The following is a 22,673-nucleotide window of genomic DNA, read 5'->3' on the forward strand; positions in this document are numbered from 1 at the left end:
CGAATGAGGGTTTAAATAAAACTCTACGACCACGTCTTTGTGTTTCACTCCTTAATTATCATCCACTTGTCTGCAGCAGAGGTGTGATATTAAACAGCGGCTGTAGTTTGTGATCACTAGGTGGCAGAGTGAGGTTGGGATGGCACTGCTGAACAGCCTGCTGTATTCAAAGTGACATTATTATCATGCTCAATAATGCTACTGTTGTATTACTGCATGATTAACTCAGACTTGTACATGTACATTTTCATATGACCTGTGCTGATAAATTACATACAGTAGTGTTCAAAATAATAGCAGTCCAATGAAACTAACCAGATTAAACCAGGTTTTTAGTATATTTTTTTATTGCTACATGGCAAACAAGGTACCAGTAGGTGCAGTAGATTCTCAGAAAACCAACAAGACCCAGCATTTGTGATATGCATGCTCTTAAAGCTGTGCAATTGGGCAATTAGTTGAAAGGGGTTTGTTAAAAAAATAGCAATTATATATTTAGAATATAAGAATCTGAGTGGACACGGTCCATTAGCCACGAGCTAACATTAGCTAGCAGTTAAAGTTGTTTTAATCACACTAAACTGTGACTAACTTCCTTTCGCTAAACGCATGCAGCTTTCAAAATAAGAGCGCAGTGTGTTAACAGAATCGACCACAGAATTTACAAGAAGACTGTCCAAATAAGATGCCTTAAATAAAATATACAAGAACCTTTATTCTCCTTTAAAATAATTCTTAAAATTTACAATGATTAAGATGAGTGTATATGATGGAATAGTTGCATTAGAGTGAGAGGCACCAAAGCTTAAGCTTTTATGGAAAAAATTCTAGACAGCTATTTTTCCACACTGGCTGTCTCCTCCATGTCCTATAGTGGAAAGCATGTTGACAGCAATTAAAAATGACACAGTAGGATAACAAAGATTCTATAATATGGTATCACCCGACTGTGAAATATGTTATGTGAGATCAGGGCCGGTTCTAGCCCATTGGCTGCCCTAGGCGATATTGAGATTTTGCGCCCCCCCCCCCCCCCCCCCCCAACCACATCCATTCCATGTATTCATTCTGATATAGGTACACTATGTTATATGTATTATGCTGTACACTAATATTTGATAGCAAGGTAATGGTCTCAGAACATTTTTATTATGCATATTATACACCGTTAGCGTGATCTAGTTCTAGTGTTTTGTGACTTGCAACTGCATCGTCATGACGAGTGACGACACCCATGCACGTATCATATTTTATATAATATAATATTACATTTTCATTCGAAATATGGGTTGGGGCATGTTCATTTGATTCAATGAGGGTTTTATTGCCCATGCTTTTTAAAAAATGTTTCGTTAATCAATGTTGTTAAAACAAAGATGTATGCTTAAGGGCGCCACAAGGGGGCGCCCCCTGCCAATTTGACGCCCTAGGCAGCCGCCTTGGTGGCCTGTAGGAATAACCGGCCCTGTGTGAGATGTTTGCTCTCATTTAGCTCTCAAAGAGCACAAGATTGATGCATTTTACTTCACAAGGAGATGTGTCTTTACCTGCTTGACGGTTTCAACTGAGACTCCAATCATCCTCAGAAGTGTCATTAAATAGTATAATAGTCCTTAAATTAAATTCATTATAGACGTGGACTTAAAATCATTTTTTTATTTCAAGGCCTTGCTTTCAAGTGCCCTGGCTTTTGGCCTTTGTGCCCTCAAAAAATTGACAACACAAAAGACCAAGTGGCCCCTAAAATGATGAAATTCCAGGCCTGATTACAGCAGTGTTATAATTTTGTAAAATCAGGGCTCATTTAATTACTTAATATACTGTTATGAGATTTAATTAAAAAATAAGTCTAATCACTTCAAATTGATTATATTTTATTTTAAATCTCAACCTGTAAAGTAAGTAAAGTTGTCAGCTAAAAATGCCTAAAATGTAAAAGTTACATAAAATGCAAATGTTACCTCAAAAATGTGCTTAAGTAAATGTACTTAGTTACTTTCCATTCCAAAATGGACACAATGAGTCGAAAATGAATTATTTGGTTGAACCTAACCCTAACCCTAACCGAGGGGAAACAGCGATTTACATACTATTCTTTTACTTTACTTTATACTTTTACTTATTTACAGACACCTCATGCTGAAATGTTTTATAAATATCTATACACTTTATGGTTACACTATGTATTTCTTGAGAAAACCAACACCACCCTGTTCTGACCATGTGTCATCTTCACACGTAGAAACCTTATGTAGGAGATCTGTACAGATCAGCAAGACGATTGGCGAGTTCCTCATAATTTCTGAGAACAAGAGGAAGGGTTTTTGTTTTTTGACAGGTCTCTAGAGAGAGCAGCTATTCTAGTCATATCTGGACTCTTGCCAAACCCACTGTGACATGCTCATACTGACAGCTCTGCAGCAACAGTTACCCATTGTTTGATATCTGTTTGGATTGCAATTGAAAAGAATGACAACCTTTGCATATTTTTAGAAGAAATAGAGGATGTGAGCCCCAAAGAATATGTTTTGCATCTATTTCGATGCAATAAATAGTTTGTTTATGACTGATTCTTGCAGATTGCTGCTCCACCCCACAGTAAAGACTTTACAGCAACGACCACTGGATACAGTTTTTCTCAGTCGCTTTGGTGCATTTCTCACATCAAAATTAAAATTTGCACAGTTAGTTCAACCTCCACAACATTTAGTCATTTGTGCTCATCATAGTAACAGTCTCTCATTCCTTACAAGAAATTACAAATGCTTTTGGACATGCATCAATTGCTTTCATACAACTCTCTGCTGTTTTATAACTTTATTATTTGCTTATGTCATGTCAGTCAAAATTAACTATACTTGTGATAGACAGACAGACAGACAGACAGAGAGATAGAGACAGATGGGCGGACGGACAGACTATCTCTATCTCTATCTTTCTGTCTGTCTATCTGTCTGTCTGTCTGTCTGTCGGACAGATGGCAAACGGAAGGACTATCTCTATCTCTCTATCTGTCTGTCTCTATCTGTCTAACCCTAACTCAGACAGAAAGAGAGTAAGGGTCAGTTTTTAATAACAAGTGGTGCAAATGAGGAAGTTGAGCTGGCACGGACTGGCTTTACAATCAGAAACAATAAATGAGTTCTAGTCTTGCACATCTGATGCGTGCATGTTTCCAACATGGCCTTAAACTGTCCTTTACATTTTTCATCTGAATCACATTCATTTTGCTGTTTTTTTTCTTCCCCGTGACTCAAAGAGCATCGAGACAAGTACACTGCAGGACCTGTCACACAACATCAAGACTAACTGAAAGGACAAGTGTGTCTGTAGCATACATGTAATGCACAGTGAACCTCAGACAGCCAAACCACTTTGTAGAAGAGTTAATGCTTCAGAGAAAGAAGATCTGAAAGGCGCGCATGACTCAAAGTCCCAGTTCAGTTTCTAATCTGTGTTTGAGGAATTAATATTGACAGGAAAGTGAAGTGCTGATGAAAAAAAGAACATTTTTATTTTAATACTCTGCTCCTTTATAATTGCTTTATTTATTTAAAAATATATTTTAAAAAGCATTAAACAGACGAAACAGGTGACAAGAGCAAACAGCTTTTACATTATTTACTCTGTTAGTGTGAAGATGTACTGTGTGTGATACATGTGTGTATCTGGATGAGTGTAATGAGTAGAAGTCTGGTTTAGTGAGAATGTAACCAACATGGCTGTTCTGACTCAATATGACTTTAGCTGAAAGTTTAGTAGAAAGCATAGAAGCACAATGAGTCAGTATCATGAACTACTGCTTTAGATTAACACTTTCCAGTAATTTACCAACATTTACAGTAAAAATGTCTTATTAGCTATTATGCTCATGGCTGGTATTCTGTAAAAATCTGATAGTGTAAGTGTAATATTGTTAACATAACGTGTGTGTAAGTCATATGAACTTAGAATTTAACATTTAACAGCAATTCAGTATTACATAAGTTATTTTTAATCTTAAATAGGACATAATAATAATAATAATAATATAATAATAATAATAACAATAATAATAATAATAGGTTTTGTATTATCATTAGTCTGCTTTTTATTATGATATATTTTTATATTATATTTTTTCTTTCTCTCCTCAATTATGCCACCAGCCACCGGCTATCGAAACGTGGATTAATACACCGATACACAAGACTTGTGTCTACTGTTTAAAGTTTAAATGGAGTCTAGGTGAAATTATGCCGGAGAAGTAGACGTTTGAAAATCTCCAATTATTGTTCTTTTTTGCTCATTTTTTTTCGGCCGTCCCATTCATTTCAATGCAAAATTTTGGGCAGTTTTTCGCGACTTATGTCGCGAAAAATTTGTATTCCGTAGAGAAAACTAATAGCTCACCGATCCCGATCAAACCGCACGTTTTGATATATAAATTGTCCTGCCCTTATTACATCATATTTTAGAAGCTGGCCATATGCAGTGGTGGAATGTTACTAAGTACATTTACTGGATTACTGTACAAATTTGAGGTGCTTGTACTTTACTTGAGTATTTCCATTTTGAGGCAAATATTAATATTAATCTTTTTACTCCACTACATGTAACTGCCAGCTTTAGTTACTTTTCAGATCAAGATTTAATATAAAAAAAATTACAGTGATTAGACATTTTTTTAAATGAAACCTCGTAACATGTATTAAGTAGTTAAAATAAAAATGGTGCTTACATAAACGCATCGATAATAACAATTTGAGTGGGGACACTTGTAAAGCACTTGGCACTTGGAGTGTTGGTTTGCATTTATATGTATGAAAAGCGCTATATAAATAAAGTTTGATTGATTGATTGACTCTGCATAACAAGTAAGTAATTAAGTAGATTTTGATGCCGATTCTTGAATGCAGGACTTTTACTTTTAGTGGAATAATTCTGCAGTGTGGTATTAGTACTTTTATTTAAGTAAGGGGTCTGAATACTTTTTCCACCACTGGTCGTATGTTCTAAATCTGTAAAAAGTACAATATTTTTCTCTGAAATGAGGTAGAGGCAGAGTAAGTACCTTAAAAAGTAAACGTACTAACTTTCAAGCACTGCAAATGTGCTGTATTATTTAATCATTTATAACAATTTATTGATATAAATCAGTTAATTTTTGTTCCACCATGTAGATAATTAACACCTAAACATATGAATATTTAACTTGTATGCTAAATTGTTTTACTGTCTTGTCAATCAAATGTAATGTAATGTAATCTAATGTCATATAATCTAATGTCATCTAATCTAATTTTATCGAATCTAATTTTATCGAATCTAATTTTATCTAATCTAATGTAATCGTATCTAATCTAATCTAATTGTATCTAATCTAATCTAATTTTATCTAACCCAATCTAATCTAATCTAATCTATTGTAATTTTCTTTTAAATGTAAAAAAAAAATTGTACATTTTACTATAATGGGGTTGTGAAAGTGTTCCCCCTCAAAAGAAGTGGGTGAAGCCACGTTCACTACACCCACCTGTAACTGACAGCAGCAGGTCATGGCACTCTGTGGGACGTTTAGAGTAGTTTATAGGTAAATGGAAAGTTTCATTTTAAGGAAAACTGGTTTAACAATAGTTTAAGGGACTTTACCTTAACACAACAATACAAATGGATAACTAACAATGTGTTTCAAAATGTAAACAAACATCCTGAGCGTCACATCCAACAAACAGGAGGTTTTAGCTGCATGTGGCAGAGCGACATAAAGGAAATGTGTAACTGCTGTTATCTCGAAGCGTGCAGTAGATTAACCACTGATACTCATGTTGAGCTGGCAGAGCTGGAGCAGGTAGCACCATGAAACCAAAATATATGACCTCTGTGACACCGGGGATTAAAAAAAATTGTTTGATTTATTGAATTCAAACAGGAAATGTAACAATAATGTAGTGAAATATGTATGATGAAGCCCAGTTCAGTAAAACTAATTATATTTACAGCTTTTATCATAAGTGTTTCCACCTAATTTGCCAAAATATCTTGATCTGGCTTCTGGATGATTCTAATATAGGTTCTTGCAGGTTTCATTTTTATACTGTATCCAAAATAACTTGGGTTTTCACATGAGCTTTTCAAAAAATGATCAGCTGATGGTGCATGAAAGCAAATATGACATTAAGTGTCACAGTGGACAGAAAGGGGAAACTGAAGTTGTCAGAGAGGAAACTCCCACAGACTTCTCGACAGTGTTGATGCTGACAAGAAGGAAGCAACAGAGACAGACGGACAGAGAGACAGACGGACAGACAAAGGAAATCCAGTCTTCATTATGTGAGGTAGGGAACTGGGACATTTACTGGTTGTTACATATGGCTCACTGTTCTACTTTGTTTTGTTTCATTTCAGATTGATTTTTTAGTCTAAATTCTGTAGATATCACTTTATAAAGGAGTTCATGTGTTGTAATATGTTGAGCAATACTTTTCTATGATGATATCAGGATATGATCATTCATCTAAAAGGTGGAAGTCAATGGCAGCTTCTGCAATAGAGCCGATAGACGTCATCACACGAATTACTGTGAATTTTCTTAATCAGACAAGAATTCAAAAAATCAGACTGTAATACCATTTCCTTAGATGCTTTTATAATAATAATAATAATACATTTTATTTGTAAAGCACTTTTCATAAAGAAATCCCAAAGTGCAACAGAAACCAGAAACAAAAGAAAACAAAAGACGAAGAGAAAAGTCAGACACGTTAAAATCGGCAGTAGATAAAAAGACACAGGGAATAAAGTACATTAAAGAAAACATGGATCCTGTCGTTTGCAGACACATGCAGGTTTTCATCTGCTTATATTCATATTTTAGTTGTTGTTTTTTTCATGTCAGCATCATTGACTTTTACCGTTATGCTCTGCTGTGTGACCCACTGCGCAACACATTATTTGGTTTCAAAGTCACTGTTGGATTCCCACATTCTCCTGACGGGGTTTCCCCCTTAAATCTGCTACAGTAAACGGCAGCTAAAACACAGATGTGGAGCCTGTCAAGCCTGAGTGGTCTTTAAAATCCCCCTTTGGTTTATTGTAATTTTACTGCTCTGGAATAATAACGCCTCTTTGTTATATTTCCTACTTTTTCTCACACCTTGATATATTTTTCACATGATTTCTCATTTATTTGATGTGATATATTTTAAAATTGTATTACTTTTGTTATATTTGAACTTTAAAAAGGGTTCTACACCCACAATGTTGCTTTAGTTTTCTTTTCTTTTTTAAATTAATTAAATTTTATATTAGTTGTTATTATTATTATTATTGCCTGGAATCTATTAAATATATTTAGAAATCATCATAAAATAAAGATATATTTTGAAATGTTCTTAAGTTTTATTTGAAGATACTTTACTGTAAAAAGGTCTCTACACTTGTGATTTTGCTCAAGTTCTGCTTTTTATATTCTAATTAATTTAATTACATTTTTTATTATTCATTATTATTATTATTATTGCCTGGAAACAACAGGAGAATATAAGAAATATATTTTAAAATCAGCATACAATAATTTGTATTTTTTTATTAGGATGCAATAGAGTTGAAAAAGTATTGCTGTTAATAAATAAATACAATAATAAAACCTTTCACTAAATATGTGTTCATAATATCTTAAAATAGTTTTGTTGTTACTTATTTATTTATTTGTTTCTGTCCTTTCAATTTCACTCTCTGGAGCACTTCAGCGCTGCATGTCTGTATGAAAAGTGCTTTTAAAAAAAGTGATATTGAAGTTTTAATATGTTGTTTAAAGTTATTATCAATTCCAATTCAGAAGTGTAAAATTGTTGTTATTCGTTTAAAAGATGTTATATTGTTACTATAATAATCAGAAGCCTATAAAGGATCGTATTGTATTCTTAATGAATATTTAGCATGCATGACTGATTTACATTTAAATGAGTGGGCCACTTACGGCTGCTTTTGGGTAAACATATTCAGATTTTATGGAAGAAATCAATATTAATTACTTTTAAAAATTGTACAAATGATATTTGTTTAAAGGGTGTTGTCTTTATATTATAATTATCAGAAGCCAATTAAGAATCTTAATGTATTTATTTGTATTTTTGTAGATCACGTGACAGATTTTCATTTAAATAAATGTGACACTTACTGGTGCTTTTGAATAAAGATAATCAAATTTTATGGAGGAAATCAATATAGCAAAGCAAAATAACAATAAATTGGACATAATTAAATGGAGACAGAAAAACATTATACTTTTGCAAATAATTTGATTTTTTAAAAGATCATATATCGGACTCAGACAACATGTTTAATTTTAAAATAATGAATTAGTGCATGGAAGTTGTGTAAAATGAGAGAATGTTTTCATATTAATAGTTTGAGGATCACTTTGGCCCCAGAAATCAAAATAGGCTTTTCTTAGTTGGTGAAGCTGTTTTAAGTGTTATATTATTACATTTGGTGTTTTATATACAAATATCAATGATTGCATGATTGATTATCCTTCAGCCAGGTTTTCAGAGACATTTTAAAACTGTTAAGACTTGCACAGTTTCTAACATGGAGCGCAATTGAGTTTCAATTTTCCAACTACTTGGAATGAGAATGGTGATAAATTTGGTGGAGCAATCACCTCTCTTTGAGGCCCTGGGTCCCCTCACATCGTCCCTGCAGAATGACACACTGCAAGGTTCAATTTGTACATCAAGTACATGTCAGCAAACCAGAGAAAACTGTCAAATGTCGACAAGTTGTGTTTTTTTATAATGGTACGGTGGTGGTATTTTCTTGTTTTTTTATCAGAAACTTTCACAGCCTGTCTGTAAAGGGTATACAGAGGTTGCAGCGTAGTGACACCTGCCTGGGACCTGCTTGTACTCTGTAAAAGATGATTTTAGTAATTGCAGTCAAACTGTCAAATTGCATCAGAAATAGGGCATAAAATTAAAAATTGTTTATCACTGTAGTAGACACTTAATTACCGTAAATCAAGGAATAGTACAAAACTTAAACTGAAAAAAAAAAAACATATATGTTATTGAGAAATACCATAATGTCACAAAAAACCACTCGCTGTGTTTTTATGGTGAAACAACCACAGCTACCGGTATTTTGCCGTAAATTAAACAGATTTTTTTTTTTTTTTTTTACAGTGAAGAGCTATAGGATAAACGTGAAAGAATCATTAAATGCATGAATAGTTTAGCAGCATGTATGGGTAATTGATTTCTAATATGTCTAAAATGAATTAAACTAGCTCTGACATTTTTTAATATCTTTCTAATATGTTTTGTTAAAGTAAGGGTTAGAATCAATGATTATGCCCAGGTATTTAAGATTGTCAACAATTTCAATCACCTCTCCCTTGACAGAAATATCAGGTTGTTGTTTTGCATTTCCCATGATGGAGAAACTGTTTTACTATACATTAAGAGTCAGACGGCGGTTAGTTAGCCAGTCTGAGACTTTGTGTAGCGTTTTGATGCAGCCTGTTCTCTATTTTAGCATGTTTATGAATGACTGGACATTCCAGAAAAATCAGAGGCAAATAATTAACATATAAACTAAATAATATGGGTCCTAAAATCGATCCCTGTGGGACTCCAACGGTACTATCGATGTGTTTTGGTCCCTGTCAGAACGTGTATTTTTCTATCACATGTGAGAAAGAGAGATAAGAGGCAGGCGGATGTGTGGTGACATCCCACAACATGTAGACTCTCAAAGAGGAAGTAAGGGCTGGCAATGTGGTCTGACTCATTTCTGCATTATTTCTAGTAAATGAGCTCTCTCTTTCTCTCTCTCTTGCTCACTCTCTCTCTTTCTGCCTGACCTCTCATCTACTCTTCAGACTTCTGGATCATGTGAATAAACACACCAGTTTTACTCAGAAGAAAAGGGGCTCCTGGCCCCGTCCATCCCCAGGTATGACGCCTCTTTTCTGGTTAATGTTTTGGTCAGTGCTCCCTCCCTCGACTCTCCTCTGCTGTCCAGACTCCTGTAACGTCGACGACAGCAGCAGCTTACACAACAGTACGTCTCAGCAGTATTCATCAGGCACAATCAGGATTTTCAATTAAAATAATTATTTCGATTTTGAGATTATACATTGGATTTATTTGCTCAGCTATCTTTTATTTTATTTTAATAATTTGTTTGGAAGTAGTCTTCTACTTCACCACATATCAGAAGATAATATCGTCTTTTTCTACTGCGGTAAATTTATCTGACAAGAAGTCACTTAATTTGCATGTTTTGCAAATAACAATCATTTCCCACACAAAGCATGTTTTCTGCCTCTAAAATATGATCACTTCCTCAAAGTCTTTCAAGTTTTCTTTCCTTATGAAAGTGGAAAAAGTGGGTTGTAGGAATCACTGCAAATTAAGCACCTGACACATGAAAGAATAAAGAAAAAGTCAACTTTTTCTTTATTCTTTCATGTGCCAGGTGCTCTGTAATTGAAACTTTTAAACAAGATCATTAATTTAGAAACAGGTTTATACGGAAGCCCTGAGATGCAAATAGAAAAAACATTTGGGTGATCCATTTTCTCAGTCTGATCTAAATTGTCTCTCCTGTGTTAAGGACTTGAGAACAAAAATTATTTTGCCATTATAATCTTTTTGATTTCTCCGTGCACTCTAAACATAAGCTATATAATACATATACCTCGATCTAACATCACTGTCATAATTTGATTTCAACATCAGTATTACAACAACAAACATTGAGAAAAAAAATCAAACTTTTTTTTTTAACCTAGAAAAACTATCTTTGCAAAACCTTTTTTCAAATATAACAAATGAAGAAAAAAGTGTATCATTAGAATATTTCCCTCGCTTGCTTCTAAGGGCTTCCATAGATGGATTTTTTTAATGCACAAATATGTAGTGGACATAAATTCCCCAAAACTAAAGTAGTTAACTCCAAACATGCTGTTCACACATTAAGACATACATAGTTATAATCTATTTATGCTTCTACTTGAATAACATTTTGAATGCAGGACCTTTACTCATGATTGAGTATTTTTAAAGAATAATGTTCCACCACTAGTAAAGTATATATTCAGCTCAAAACAAGAACATTTAGACTAATTTAGCACAGTAATTACCTGACAACACTTTCTCCTCCCTACTCAGTGTCTCCGCCGCTGAAATCAGTGCAGTGCCATAATGACTACATGTCTTATGTCCACTGCAAGTGGAGGGAACACAGAAACACAACACTGCAGCTCTGGTTCGATGGTAACAATGGTGACAACAGGTAACAACAAGATTAAAGGGAACAAAGAGGATGTGGAGCTAAAGGAAGGGGGATATAGGATTATGGATTTTGTGTCTTTTTGGCACCAAAGTTGTCCGTTCCTCAACTCTGTGATCATGTCCTTGCAGGGAGCAGTGTGTGCGTCACGGTCCTGAGGAGCTAGACACAAGTGAGCACAGGACTGTCCACTGTAGACATAAAACAGATGTCTTTGCCAGGACCATCAACCACACTGTCTTCTTCCTCAAGAACGGGACACTGAGCCCCTGCTCAACTGTCCCACACAAGCCTCTGGATCTGTCTCAGCACTGTGAGTTTATCTGTCAACCGTAACTGCCACCTTTACTGTGAAGATACTATCAGAAATATTCAGTAGCGTCATCATTGAACTGTTAGCTGTCTGTTTTTGTGTTGTACAGTGAGAGCACGTCCACCACAGAATTTGTCCACACATGGTGCAGGTGATGGAGGCAGACGGCTCAGGTGGTCCAGCCCCTACCCGTCCTCCTCCTCCCTGAGCAGGAACATCACATATCAGCTCAGCTACAGGACGGACAGACAGGACAACTGGACGGTTAGCATCAAATATATTTCGATCACAAGACACATTACTGGCATACCAAATTATGGAGTGGGTATTTAAAAGGTCATGAAATGGACGGAAATGTCAAAAATAAAACCTGAAATTGGATTTGTCTGTTTTTAACTGGACAAGAGAAGCTTTAATGGAAGCTTGTACAGTTGGAGTCCTCAACACAAAACAATTTAAAGAGCTTGCGGCTTTATATTTATTCTCTTCATTCATTCATTATCCTTAACTGCTTGTCCACACTCGGGTCGCTGGGGCTGGAACCAAACCCAGCTGACATTGGGCGAGAGGCGGGGTACACCCTGGACAAGTCTCCAGACTGTCACAGGGCTGACACATAGACAATCACGCTTTCATTCACTCCTATGGACAATTTAGAGTCACCAAGTACCCGGTGAGAACCCACACTGACACGGGGAGAACATGCAAACTCCACACAGAAGAGCCGCAGGCCGAAGTTGAACCGGTGATCCTCTTGCTGTGAGGCAAGAGTGCTAACCACTACACCACCATGTAGCCCGGCCCGCTTTATATTATGTAGCCTAAAACTAACAAAGTACTTATGGTGGTCTGTAAAATAACATCCATGCGCGGGTCTACAGCCATGCTAACAGCTCCGTGAGGCTGTCAACACAGGGCTGCTTTCAAGCTAAATGCTAATATTTGCATGCTAACACGCTCCAACTTTAGCTATCTAAAGTTAGCTTACAAGCAGATGGCTGTTAGCAAGTTGGTTAGTTAGTTAGTTAGTTAGTCACTAATTCCACCATGCTTTAATGCTACACTGGTTATAAAACTGGTTAGAAAATGAGCCAAACATAGTTATCACTCATCTTTCCTACACTGTGACAAGAATGTGTGGATGAAGCATATAATGTTTATGTGTTTAATGCCGTTTAGCAGCTGGCTCTCCATATATCATACTATTACACTGCTCATTTGGTCGTTACTGTGAAAGCTTAGTTACCTCACTTGTCTACAACTGTTGCAGTGGCAAAGGTACACATAAAAATGGCTGCTACGTTTGGTAATGTCTTTTCTAGTCCTATTCTAGATCTATGTGTTTACCATGTACATCATCTTAATTAATAGCATGTTAGCTTGCTAAATGTTTTGGCTGTCAAACAAAAAATATTTTATCATATATATATTTATGATAAGCATTGAAGACTTTAAAGAAGAATAAAAGTGTACTTTATTCTATATATCACCACACATTGAAGCAGAAACAAAAGTACTACTACCCAAAGTATTTATTTGAGAACCTGGTCTCACAGGAATCCGTGAAATAGACACGGATTCGCTTAACTCAAAATCCGTGGAATAGCCACGGAATCACCCAAATTTCTGTGACTATTCCACGGATTTTGAGTTAAGCAAATCCGTGGCTATTTCATGGATTCCTGTGAGACCATGTTGTTATTTGACCTTGAATTAAACTCTCTCTTTTCATCTTTTCCGGTCTCTCCACAGTCTGAGGACGTCACAAACACCAGTGTGAAACTAGAGAAGCGATTGTTGCTCCCGGGCTGCAGGTATGAAGCCAGGGTGAGGGCCCGGGCCAGCGTGGGTCAGTGGAGCAACTGGAGTCCTGTGGTGACCTGGCACACTGCAGCAGGTGAGTCAAAGAAGCATTCAGCATCATTTAAACCCATTAACACAATTGTGATTACTTTTGTGAGTGTGTACAAATTAACTCTGACATTTCTGAGTAAAACTATTTGGCTTGAATGTTTATTGTCCTGGATCATTTTACTGCAGAAGGTCTTTTCTTCTGACACAGACCGTGCTCCTTATCTCCTGCCCTCACATTTCTAATCTTCTCCCTCTGAAGATTTTCATGGGAAAGTCTGCAGCTGTTGTCATTAGCGCTCTCTCTCTCTCTCTCTCTCTCTCTCTCTCTCTCTCTCTCTCTCTGGCTCTAGACACTGGGCAGATTCCCAGTGTGCACTGTGTGCTGGATGGAGAGAAGGAGGTGACGTGTAGCTGGGAGGTGAACAGAGAGGTGGCTCACTTCATTACCTACCAGCTGGCCTGTCGACACAACCAGGCGGCCCCGTAAGTCAACAGTAATACCACCTGGTTGATGCTGAAAAATGCATCCAGTTGTCACCAATTCATTTCTCTCCCCTCCTCTCTTTTTAATCCCTGCCCTCAGGTCTGAGAGATGCTGTGTGAATCCAGCAGTCAGCTCTGACCACAGCAGGGCGGCACTGAAGTACAGCTGCTCCATGACTGTCGCAGACCCTGCACGGCTGCTTATAGAGCTCCAACCAGCACACGCTGCCAAGACTTTTGTTGCCTTCCAACATGGTGAGTGGACACGAGACTGAGGGCACAACATTATAGGAGAGACTAGGGGGAGGTTTGCTCTGAGCAGAGTCAGGAGTGGAGATAACGTGTTCTGCCAAATTAAAAACACAGTGGGGCGATATAACTGCAGGGAGCTGTGCAGACAAACTGTGATGTGATTGAGTGCCCCCACCTAGTGTTTGAATGGCACAACTGCATCACTGTCTGATTATCACCAGGCAATAAGATAACATCAGACGGTTTGGTTTGGTATTATTATTTCATAAAAATACACGGTCGGTCGCCCATAAAGTTGGAATAAAATAATTTTTAACTCTTTCCATTCTTTATTCCTGACAGATAAAGTGTATATCTTCTCAAAACTTTATTAATCTCTTCCAAACATTTCACAATGAAAATGAAACTACAATTAACTGAGGATTGTGTCTGAAAACACATTGATTCCAACTTTATGGGCAACATCAAACGAAAATACAAATAGAATTTTGACAGAATTGTTTAACCTATGCTGATCTTTATTATGCCCAGACACACGACCCTGGTGCTTTAGTCATACATAATTAGTCATACAAGTACAACCTCAATAAATTAGAATATGATGAAAAGTCTATTTCCAGTAGTTCAAGTCAAATAGCCCCAACCAAGTATTGAGTCATATACAGTAGATGGACATACTTTTCAGAGGCCAACATTTACATATTAAACACACTTTTTAAAATTGGTCTTTTGTAAAATTATTTTCTTTTGAGACACTGAATTTTAGGTCTTCATTAAATGTAAGCCATAATCATTATAATTAGAAGAAATTAAATAAATTAAGACATGAAATGTTTCATTCTGTGTGTAATGGATCTATATAATGTGTTATTTCCACTTTTTTAATTGAATTACTGACATAAATAAACTTTCTATGATATTCTAATTTATTGAGATGCACCTGTATATTGCCCCAGCTGGGCTCTTGAATATGAATATTATGCTAATGTAAAGATGTAAACATTACGAAACTTTTTTTTTCTATTTAAATTAGACACATATTGGAATTCTGGACATTTTTTTTAAACACTGAGTTGCTAAGTAGACTCATTCCTCAATAAGATAAGATGTTACTGTGGGGAAAGAAATGCTGCTGCAGAAAAATGGGGGAAAAAATTAAAAGTTTTCCATTCTGACTAATTTAAGCTCTTTTGTTGCACAGTCCATCCTAAACCACCGCAGCAGGTGAAGGTGAGGGAGGAACTGGATCGTAACTGGATCGTGGCATGGACTGAACCAAGCAAAGCTTTAGAATTAGGACTGCGTTATCAAGTGTGCTATTACAGGATGCAGGATCAGGTGAGCTTTTATTAATTATTAATTTGTGGGGTTTTTTCCCTGTCTGACTGTACACTTCATACTAGCAATGAAACAACATTTAAATGATTTTATATGCTTCCCTTTTTTTCAGGGATCTTCTGTCCTGCTGAACACGTCACAGGTGTTCGTGGGCATCCTGGGAGCCTCTCTGGCCCCGTCCCAGCGCTACCAGGTCATGGTCAGGTCGCTGGTTGGCCCCGACTGTGGAGGAATCCCCTCTGAATGGACCGATCCTGTGGAATGGACCTCACATGAGGGTACTTCACAGTACAGCATGCACACAGATACAGACAGCGTTGCTGCAAACCACACATGCATGATCTCAAACACACAGAGCACTAGAGGTGGGGGAAAAAATTGATACAGCATAGTATCGTGATATTTTGCGTGGCAATATAATATTGAGCCCTGCGATAGTCTGGAGACCTGTCCAGGGTGCTCAATGTCAGCTGGGATCAGCTCCAGCCCCCCACGACCCGAGTTCGGATAAGGATAATGAATGAATGAATGAATAAATGAATATCATATTGATTCATGGCTGCCAAGTATTGATATTTAGCGTTCCGATTTTTCACCGTTTTTGTTTTTATAGCGGGCTGGGGAAGTTGTCGAAATATCGCTGCAAAGTTAGGCTTTTTTTATGTTTCATTCGAAAAAATTCAGAGCAATGAAGATTAAAGTTGAGGAAAGTTTGATAAAACGCTGCAGTTGTTGTCGTCCATACATGTTTGATATCAGTTCAGTTTGACTGAATACTTTGTTGGTCAGTCTGTGGGTTTGACTCTCATTGTGGAGAAATAAAGAGACTGAAGTGAGATGAATAGACTGAGAATTTTCTCTTATTTGACAAAACAATTCTTGATTGAATTTAATTTTGTGAACACAAAATGCAGTTAAACAGTGAAATCGCAATATATTGTATCACAATACTCAACATATCGGAAAATGCTTAAAATCGTAATAATATCGTATCGTGACTCAAGTATCAGGATAAAATCGTATCGTGGGGGCTCTGCTGATTCACACCTCTACAGAGCAGGTTTCACCTGTTTTTGTGTGTCCAGTTTATTTAACATTATTTATCTATCTATCTATTTATTTATTTATTTATTTATTTATTTATACAATATGGAGCAAAACCAGGAGTTATCATCATTAATTCTGTTTTCTGTCCCCCGACAGCCACCTGGTCCCTATCAACCCTGATCTATTCCTCCATCAGTGTGTTTGTAGCTGCAGTCTTCCTCACACTGTACTGCACCATCCCAGCCTGTCAAAGGTACTTTATTTATTTATCACTGTGTTTGTGCTTCTTCCTTTCTCTTTGAATTTGAGATGGTCTGAAGTCCTGTTAAACCGATTAGCAGATTTTACTTAAAAGCCAGAGAATATTTTATAATTTACAGGATGTTTGCTCTTTTATTTCATTTTTGGAAAACTCTCTTTTTACATGGTGTGTTTTGAACAAATAGGAGGGCAGTTCTGTGGGTGGACTCTGTTCCTTCTCCGGGCAAAAGCAAAATCCTGTCTGAGATCAAGGTGAGACTTGATAGTTCGCTTGAATAATTTCTATTTGTGACGCGTAATGAAATCATTCTGCATATGTGTGTTTATCTGAGTGTGTTCTGTGATGTGTAAGTCATGATGAATGTTTTGTGGCCCAGTCTACCACCAGCAGGTGCCTCATGCAGAGTGAGAGCACCACTATCTGCAAAGTGCTGCGTATGGACAGCGTGTCCACATGGTAATGCATTTCACACTTGACATTTCAAGATAGATAATAATATTTTTTTAAACTTCTATCATAGATAGATAGATAGATAGATAGACTGACTTTATTTATCCCAAGCTGGGAAATTACAGTGTAGCAGCAGCATTACACACAGAGACAATGACAACACAATAAAATAAAAAAGAACAACCTAGGCATACTTCAAGCAATAAAATATAAAAAATACAATAAAATACAATAAAAAATAAAGTGTCTAAAGAAGGAGTATGTATTAAGGAGTAGAATAGAATTCCAGTGCAGAATAAATATGAATATACAGTATTCATGGAAAAATTCATGGAAGAAAAGATGGAGAATGTGAAAAATGAACGGATACATTACAGACAGATTCCATCGTCTGCTCTCTCAACTTCGCAGCTCCTCTGATGCTTTACTTTGGCCGACCAAGGACACTGAAAAGAAATATCTGGAGCAGGACGAAGGCTGCTGGACGTGTGATAACCTGCTCTCCCCCGCTAAGAAGGTCAACGTCTCTGACACGTCCGCCTTGAGCTTCAGCGGGCCCTACATCTTCTGTCAGGTCAGTTACTCACAATCACTGTCATTTGTCACAAAAAAACACGAATAGGTCATCTGTGCAGGCAGCTAATTATGACCTCTGTGGCCGTAGTAAATTGTGACGGAGGAAAGGAAGAAGTGAGGTGATGTAGTCAGGAAGGAGGTCAGGGTGGATCGAGGGATCAAACAAACACAGGACTTTGACCAAAGAGACCACTGCTCGTGTCCGGTGTAAAAGTCAGCGCTGGATAACTTTAACAGTTACGAATTAAGTTAATAGAGTATCTGACAAACAAGTCTGATGCACTGCAGAGCACACTGTAGACAAGATTTACTCATAGGAATTAGAGATAGACCGATATATCGGTCAGACGATATATAGGGCCGATATTTTCGTTTTTTACTCGTATCGGCATCGGCCGATGCGTGCGTGCGTTCGCCGATCAATTAGCCCATTTCACTGAGCCAACAGCAGGCAAGGCTCGGTGCAACACCTGCCATTCTCTGGTGAGCTGCTGCTGATACCGGAAAAAAGAAAATCACATCAAATCTGTGGATCATCTGAGGCGCCACCACCTCCAGGCCTATAACAACATACACATTGTTTGCTATCCAACTTTTAATATGTTTTGTTAATAAATGTTTCTTTTTTGTTTAAATTGAGACTTGTTATCATTGTGTCATTTTCTATCATGTAAATGGAGGGAGAAAAGGCAATATCGGCTTTAAAAATCGGCCCAAAAAATCAGCAGCACATATCGGGGATTGGTTAAGACTGATGTCAAAATAATTGGTATCAGCATCGGATATCGGCATTGGATATTTGCATTAATGGACAGTTAAACAGGTGTACCTAATAAAGTGGTGGGTTTATTCAGAAAATTACATTGAGTAGAACGCTTTATTATGGCTTGAGTACTAGAGCAATATAGTGGTAAAAAATAGCAAATAACAATAAAAATATAATATTCATTAGTTTTTCAGGCATTAAGTGTCACATTGTTTCTATCCGACAGTCACCAGAGCCGGGTCCCAAGTCAGTGGATGTCAAGTGTGAAGAGAACGAGAGAGAAGAAGAACCACCGTCAGATGACTGTGCTTCTCATTCATCTGAGAAATTCACCCTTTTCGGAGACGGATATGTGTGTCTCCCTGGCCGCAGCGTCTCCAGGTCCACACAGGATCTGACCTCTCACAGCGACATCAACACAAACACAAACACACAAAGACACGACGACATCGCTGAGCAGGACCAGCAGTGCCCAGAGAAGATGGCCGTCCAGCCAGGGCTCAGTGAGCCCACAAGCAGCCACCAACTTCCAGCCAATACCTCAGGACCTTTCACTGCCTGGCCTCAAGGGGGCGCCACGCAGGCCTCGGGGTACTGCCACCTCCCCCCAGCCTTCATGGGAGCAGCAAAGTGACCTGCAGCATGCAAATACCAAGGGGGACCTATAAGGCTTTTACAATCTTTGATTTCTTGTTTTTATATAAGCTTTCCACTTATTTTAAGCTACTTATACTTCCATGTGGAAAAAATGTTTATTTAAAAATGACAAAGAAACCATCTGCTTGGTTTTATCCAGTGGTGGAAAAAGTATTCAGATCCTTTACTTAAGTAAAAGTACTAATACCACCCTGGTAAACTACTCCACTACAAGTAAAAGTCCTGCATCCAAATCTTACTGAAGTAAAAGTAGAAAAGTATCAGCATCAAAATCTACTTAAAGTATGAAAAGTAAAAGTACTCGGGTTATGCAGAATGGACCCACTATGATTGTTTTATATATTCTAAATATATTATTACATTATTTGTAGTGATGATTTAATGTAGGCAGTGTTTTAATTTTAAAGATAGGGCTCATTTAATTACTTAATATACTGTTAAAAGATTTAATTAAAAAAACGTCTAATCACTTTACATTGATCATATATATTATGTTAAATCTCGACCTGAAAAGTAACTAAAGCTGGCAGCTAAATCCTAGAGTAAAAAGTACAATATTTGCCTAAAACTGTAGTGGAGTAGAAGTAAAAAGTTACATAAAATGGAAATACTCAAGTAAAGTAAAAGTACCTAAAATTGTACTTAAGTACAGTACTTGAGTAAATGTACTTAGTTACATTCCACCACTGGTTTTATCTGACCGGGTCAGGTAGAGGTCTGACCAATAGAGGGCAGTAGTGAGCTGAGCCTATGTGTCCAATACAAGTAGATCTAAGGGATGGATGTCAGAATGGCAAACAGAACAATTCTCTATTTGAGCTTTTGTTTTTTTTTACACATTCAGGTCAGAATTAAGTAAAAAGAGCAGCTTGCAATCTTATATAATGCAATTTAACATCCCTGTGTGAGACTGTTGTCAAGTTCAGGTTCTTTTATTTTGTGGTCAGAGAGCTTTTCAGAAAATTAATAATTTCCTTCCTTGTATATTCATCAAGGATTTGCACAGAATGTAAACGTCTAAGCACAGATTTGTAAGAACTGTTGAAATGCTGTGCTTTTTATTACTTCCTTAAATGTCCTGTTTCTCAGAAAGCAGAGTTATGTAAACTGAATTTCATGGGAAAAGTGTGTAAGTTTGCTGACTTCCATGTTCGCTGCGGTCATGTATGCACGTTTGCACAAAGGTGTGTGAGTTAGGACCTTGTTGTCAATGTTGAAGCCTATGTGTTGCTGAATGTATATATACAGTATGTGTGGGACTGTCACTGTGTGCAAGTTTTTAGTTAATAGTTTTTAGAAAAATGACAAGGTACTGAAAATATGTGAAATGTTATTAAATGAGACTTCCTGAAGTGTGTTACTTACAATACAGGCTTATATTGATGTCATGTTATGTTGATAATACATTAATTCATGAATGGCACAGTCATAACCGTGATTTTAAAGTTTTTAGGCCACCTGGCAAACTGTGTAACATACAGTCTTACACACTTTCCAGTTTATTAGGTACACCTATACATAGCAAAAGTGAATGTAACCTGAAATAAATCCTTCCTTCTTGCTACTTCAGCACATCAACCAGTGTGATCCTTCTCTTTTGTCCTCTCCACACAGACTGTTTACCTTCAGGCCATATTACTTGACTACAAACAGAAACCACAAAGCTTCTAATACCAATATATTGTTGCGTTGATTCTAAATTGCTATAGAGATGACAGAATTCAACGGTCCTAGTCTAGTATTTTTCCCCCCCAAAAAACACCATAATATAGTATGTCAAAAAAACGTAAAGAACAGTCATTGTCTAGATTGTTCAAAAATGCCAAAATACGCTTTAGAATAGAATTTTGATCATGGTAATAGAATAGTATGTCTAAAAAAACAAACAAACAAAAAGCCATAATGGAGTATATCGAAGAACTGTCACAGAAAAGTTTGTTCAAAAACACCAAAAAAGCCATTGACTAGTACATTCATCATGGTAATAGTACAGTTTGTCCAAAAATGGGGGGAAAACACTATCGGATAATTTCAGTGGTCCAGTCCATCTGTTTAATAGCTTGACTTTTTTTGAGGGGTCAGTTTTTTCGCAATTTTTGGATAAACTCCACTACTACATGTATTGAGTATAATTGGGCCATTTGAAGCATTTAAAAAAAAAAATTTGACCTCATGACAAAAATCAATATGACTTTTTTCAGTTTTTGGACATCCCATAATATGGTGTTTTCTGTCATTTCTGGCAATATTATGCTCTAATATGTATTAACAGACTTTAATTGACCTATTTGAAGCAGTTTGGTCTATTTCTGGAAAAACTCTACTACTAAATGTATCAACAGACTATAATTGACCCAATTTAAGCATTTTTAGGCATTTTAAAATTTGACCATTTTTGACAAAAGTCAACATACTATATAGTATAGTATAGTCTGTTTAATGGCTTGCAACCGTAAACGTCTCTGTCTAGCTTCAAAAAGCGTCTTTGACAAAAGTAATCGATATGAATGAACACCAGGCTTTATTAAAACTTTTTCTGTTCTGACATCCAGCAGCACAGAAAGACATCGTTACCCCTGAAACTCGTCTGTTTTCCTGTTTCCTTATTGTTTTTATAGATCACAACTGTTTTCCTCTGAGTTTTTTGTCCAAAAATGGCCAAAAACCCACCAGTGAATAGTACATTCACCGTAGTAATAGTATAGTATGTCCAAAAATGAAAAAAAGAACACATCATCAAAACATGTCTAAAAAAGTTTAATTTTGCCCAAAAAATAATGGCATGTTGATGATCAACATGCTATTATTTTTGGATATATTTGGATTTTTTGATATATTTGTCCAAAAATATCAAGAAAACACCGCATTAGACTCTGTCCAAAAATGAAAAAAAAATGCCATGTTGAAAAAAGTTCTCAAAAAAAACAGTCAAAGTGCAGTTTGTCCCAATATGCCCCAGCGTACCTCATCATTCACACCAAATCTATTTTGCTCTTTCCGTCTCTATTCTATACAGACTACAGACAATTACTACAGTAATTTGGCAGCAGAGTTCCAGTCAGAAGGTGAATATCACTGTGTCTGCAGAACTGTGTATAGTTAGACTCACACTCACACTCACATGCACACAGGCAGACATTCACACTGTTACCTAATTAACTGCTCTGTTTATCTGCACATCTGTCTAGCCTGACAGTGCTGTGCTGAGTATTCAAGCCTGGCTGTTTCTGGAACCAAGTGTGAGTGTGTGGTGAACATGCATGTATGAGGGTGCAGTGCATTATTACTATAACACATTTATATCATGAACATATTGTGCGTAAGCGATGCACAAGTCTTTCTTGTCTCTGCGGAGAGAACACAATGCTGGAATTCTAGGCATGCTGATATCAACT

The 22,673-nt window shown here is 36.7% G+C and overlaps 1 protein-coding gene across 1 annotated transcript; it reads left to right on the top strand.

The window, feature by feature from the left end:
• Positions 1-6,187: 6,187 nt before the first annotated feature.
• Positions 6,188-20,811, top strand: csf2rb (colony stimulating factor 2 receptor subunit beta). The gene is made up of 15 exons (XM_059347207.1): positions 6,188-6,317; positions 9,866-10,047; positions 11,160-11,283; positions 11,412-11,593; positions 11,703-11,857; positions 13,346-13,490; positions 13,798-13,930; positions 14,031-14,185; positions 15,384-15,520; positions 15,633-15,798; positions 16,724-16,820; positions 17,014-17,080; positions 17,206-17,285; positions 17,691-17,853; positions 18,848-20,811. Exons 2-15 carry the CDS (start codon positions 9,942-9,944, stop codon positions 19,253-19,255), a joined length of 2,118 nt encoding a protein of 705 aa, XP_059203190.1. The 5' UTR covers positions 6,188-6,317; positions 9,866-9,941; the 3' UTR covers positions 19,256-20,811.
• The last annotated feature ends 1,862 nt before the right edge of the window (positions 20,812-22,673 follow it).

This window comes from Centropristis striata, chromosome 13 (assembly GCF_030273125.1).
Source record: "Centropristis striata isolate RG_2023a ecotype Rhode Island chromosome 13, C.striata_1.0, whole genome shotgun sequence".
Lineage (NCBI taxonomy): Eukaryota > Metazoa > Chordata > Actinopteri > Perciformes > Serranidae > Centropristis > Centropristis striata.

Coding starts and splice junctions, on each gene's coding strand:
- csf2rb (XM_059347207.1), top strand. CDS start 9,942: ATGACGCCTCTTTTCTGGTTAATGTTTTGGTCAGTGCTCCCTCCCTCG. Junction 15,521..15,632: donor ATTACAGGATGCAGGATCAG/GTGAGCTTTTAT, acceptor CCTTTTTTTCAG/GGATCTTCTGTCCTGCTGAA. Junction 17,081..17,205: donor AAATCCTGTCTGAGATCAAG/GTGAGACTTGAT, acceptor TTTGTGGCCCAG/TCTACCACCAGCAGGTGCCT.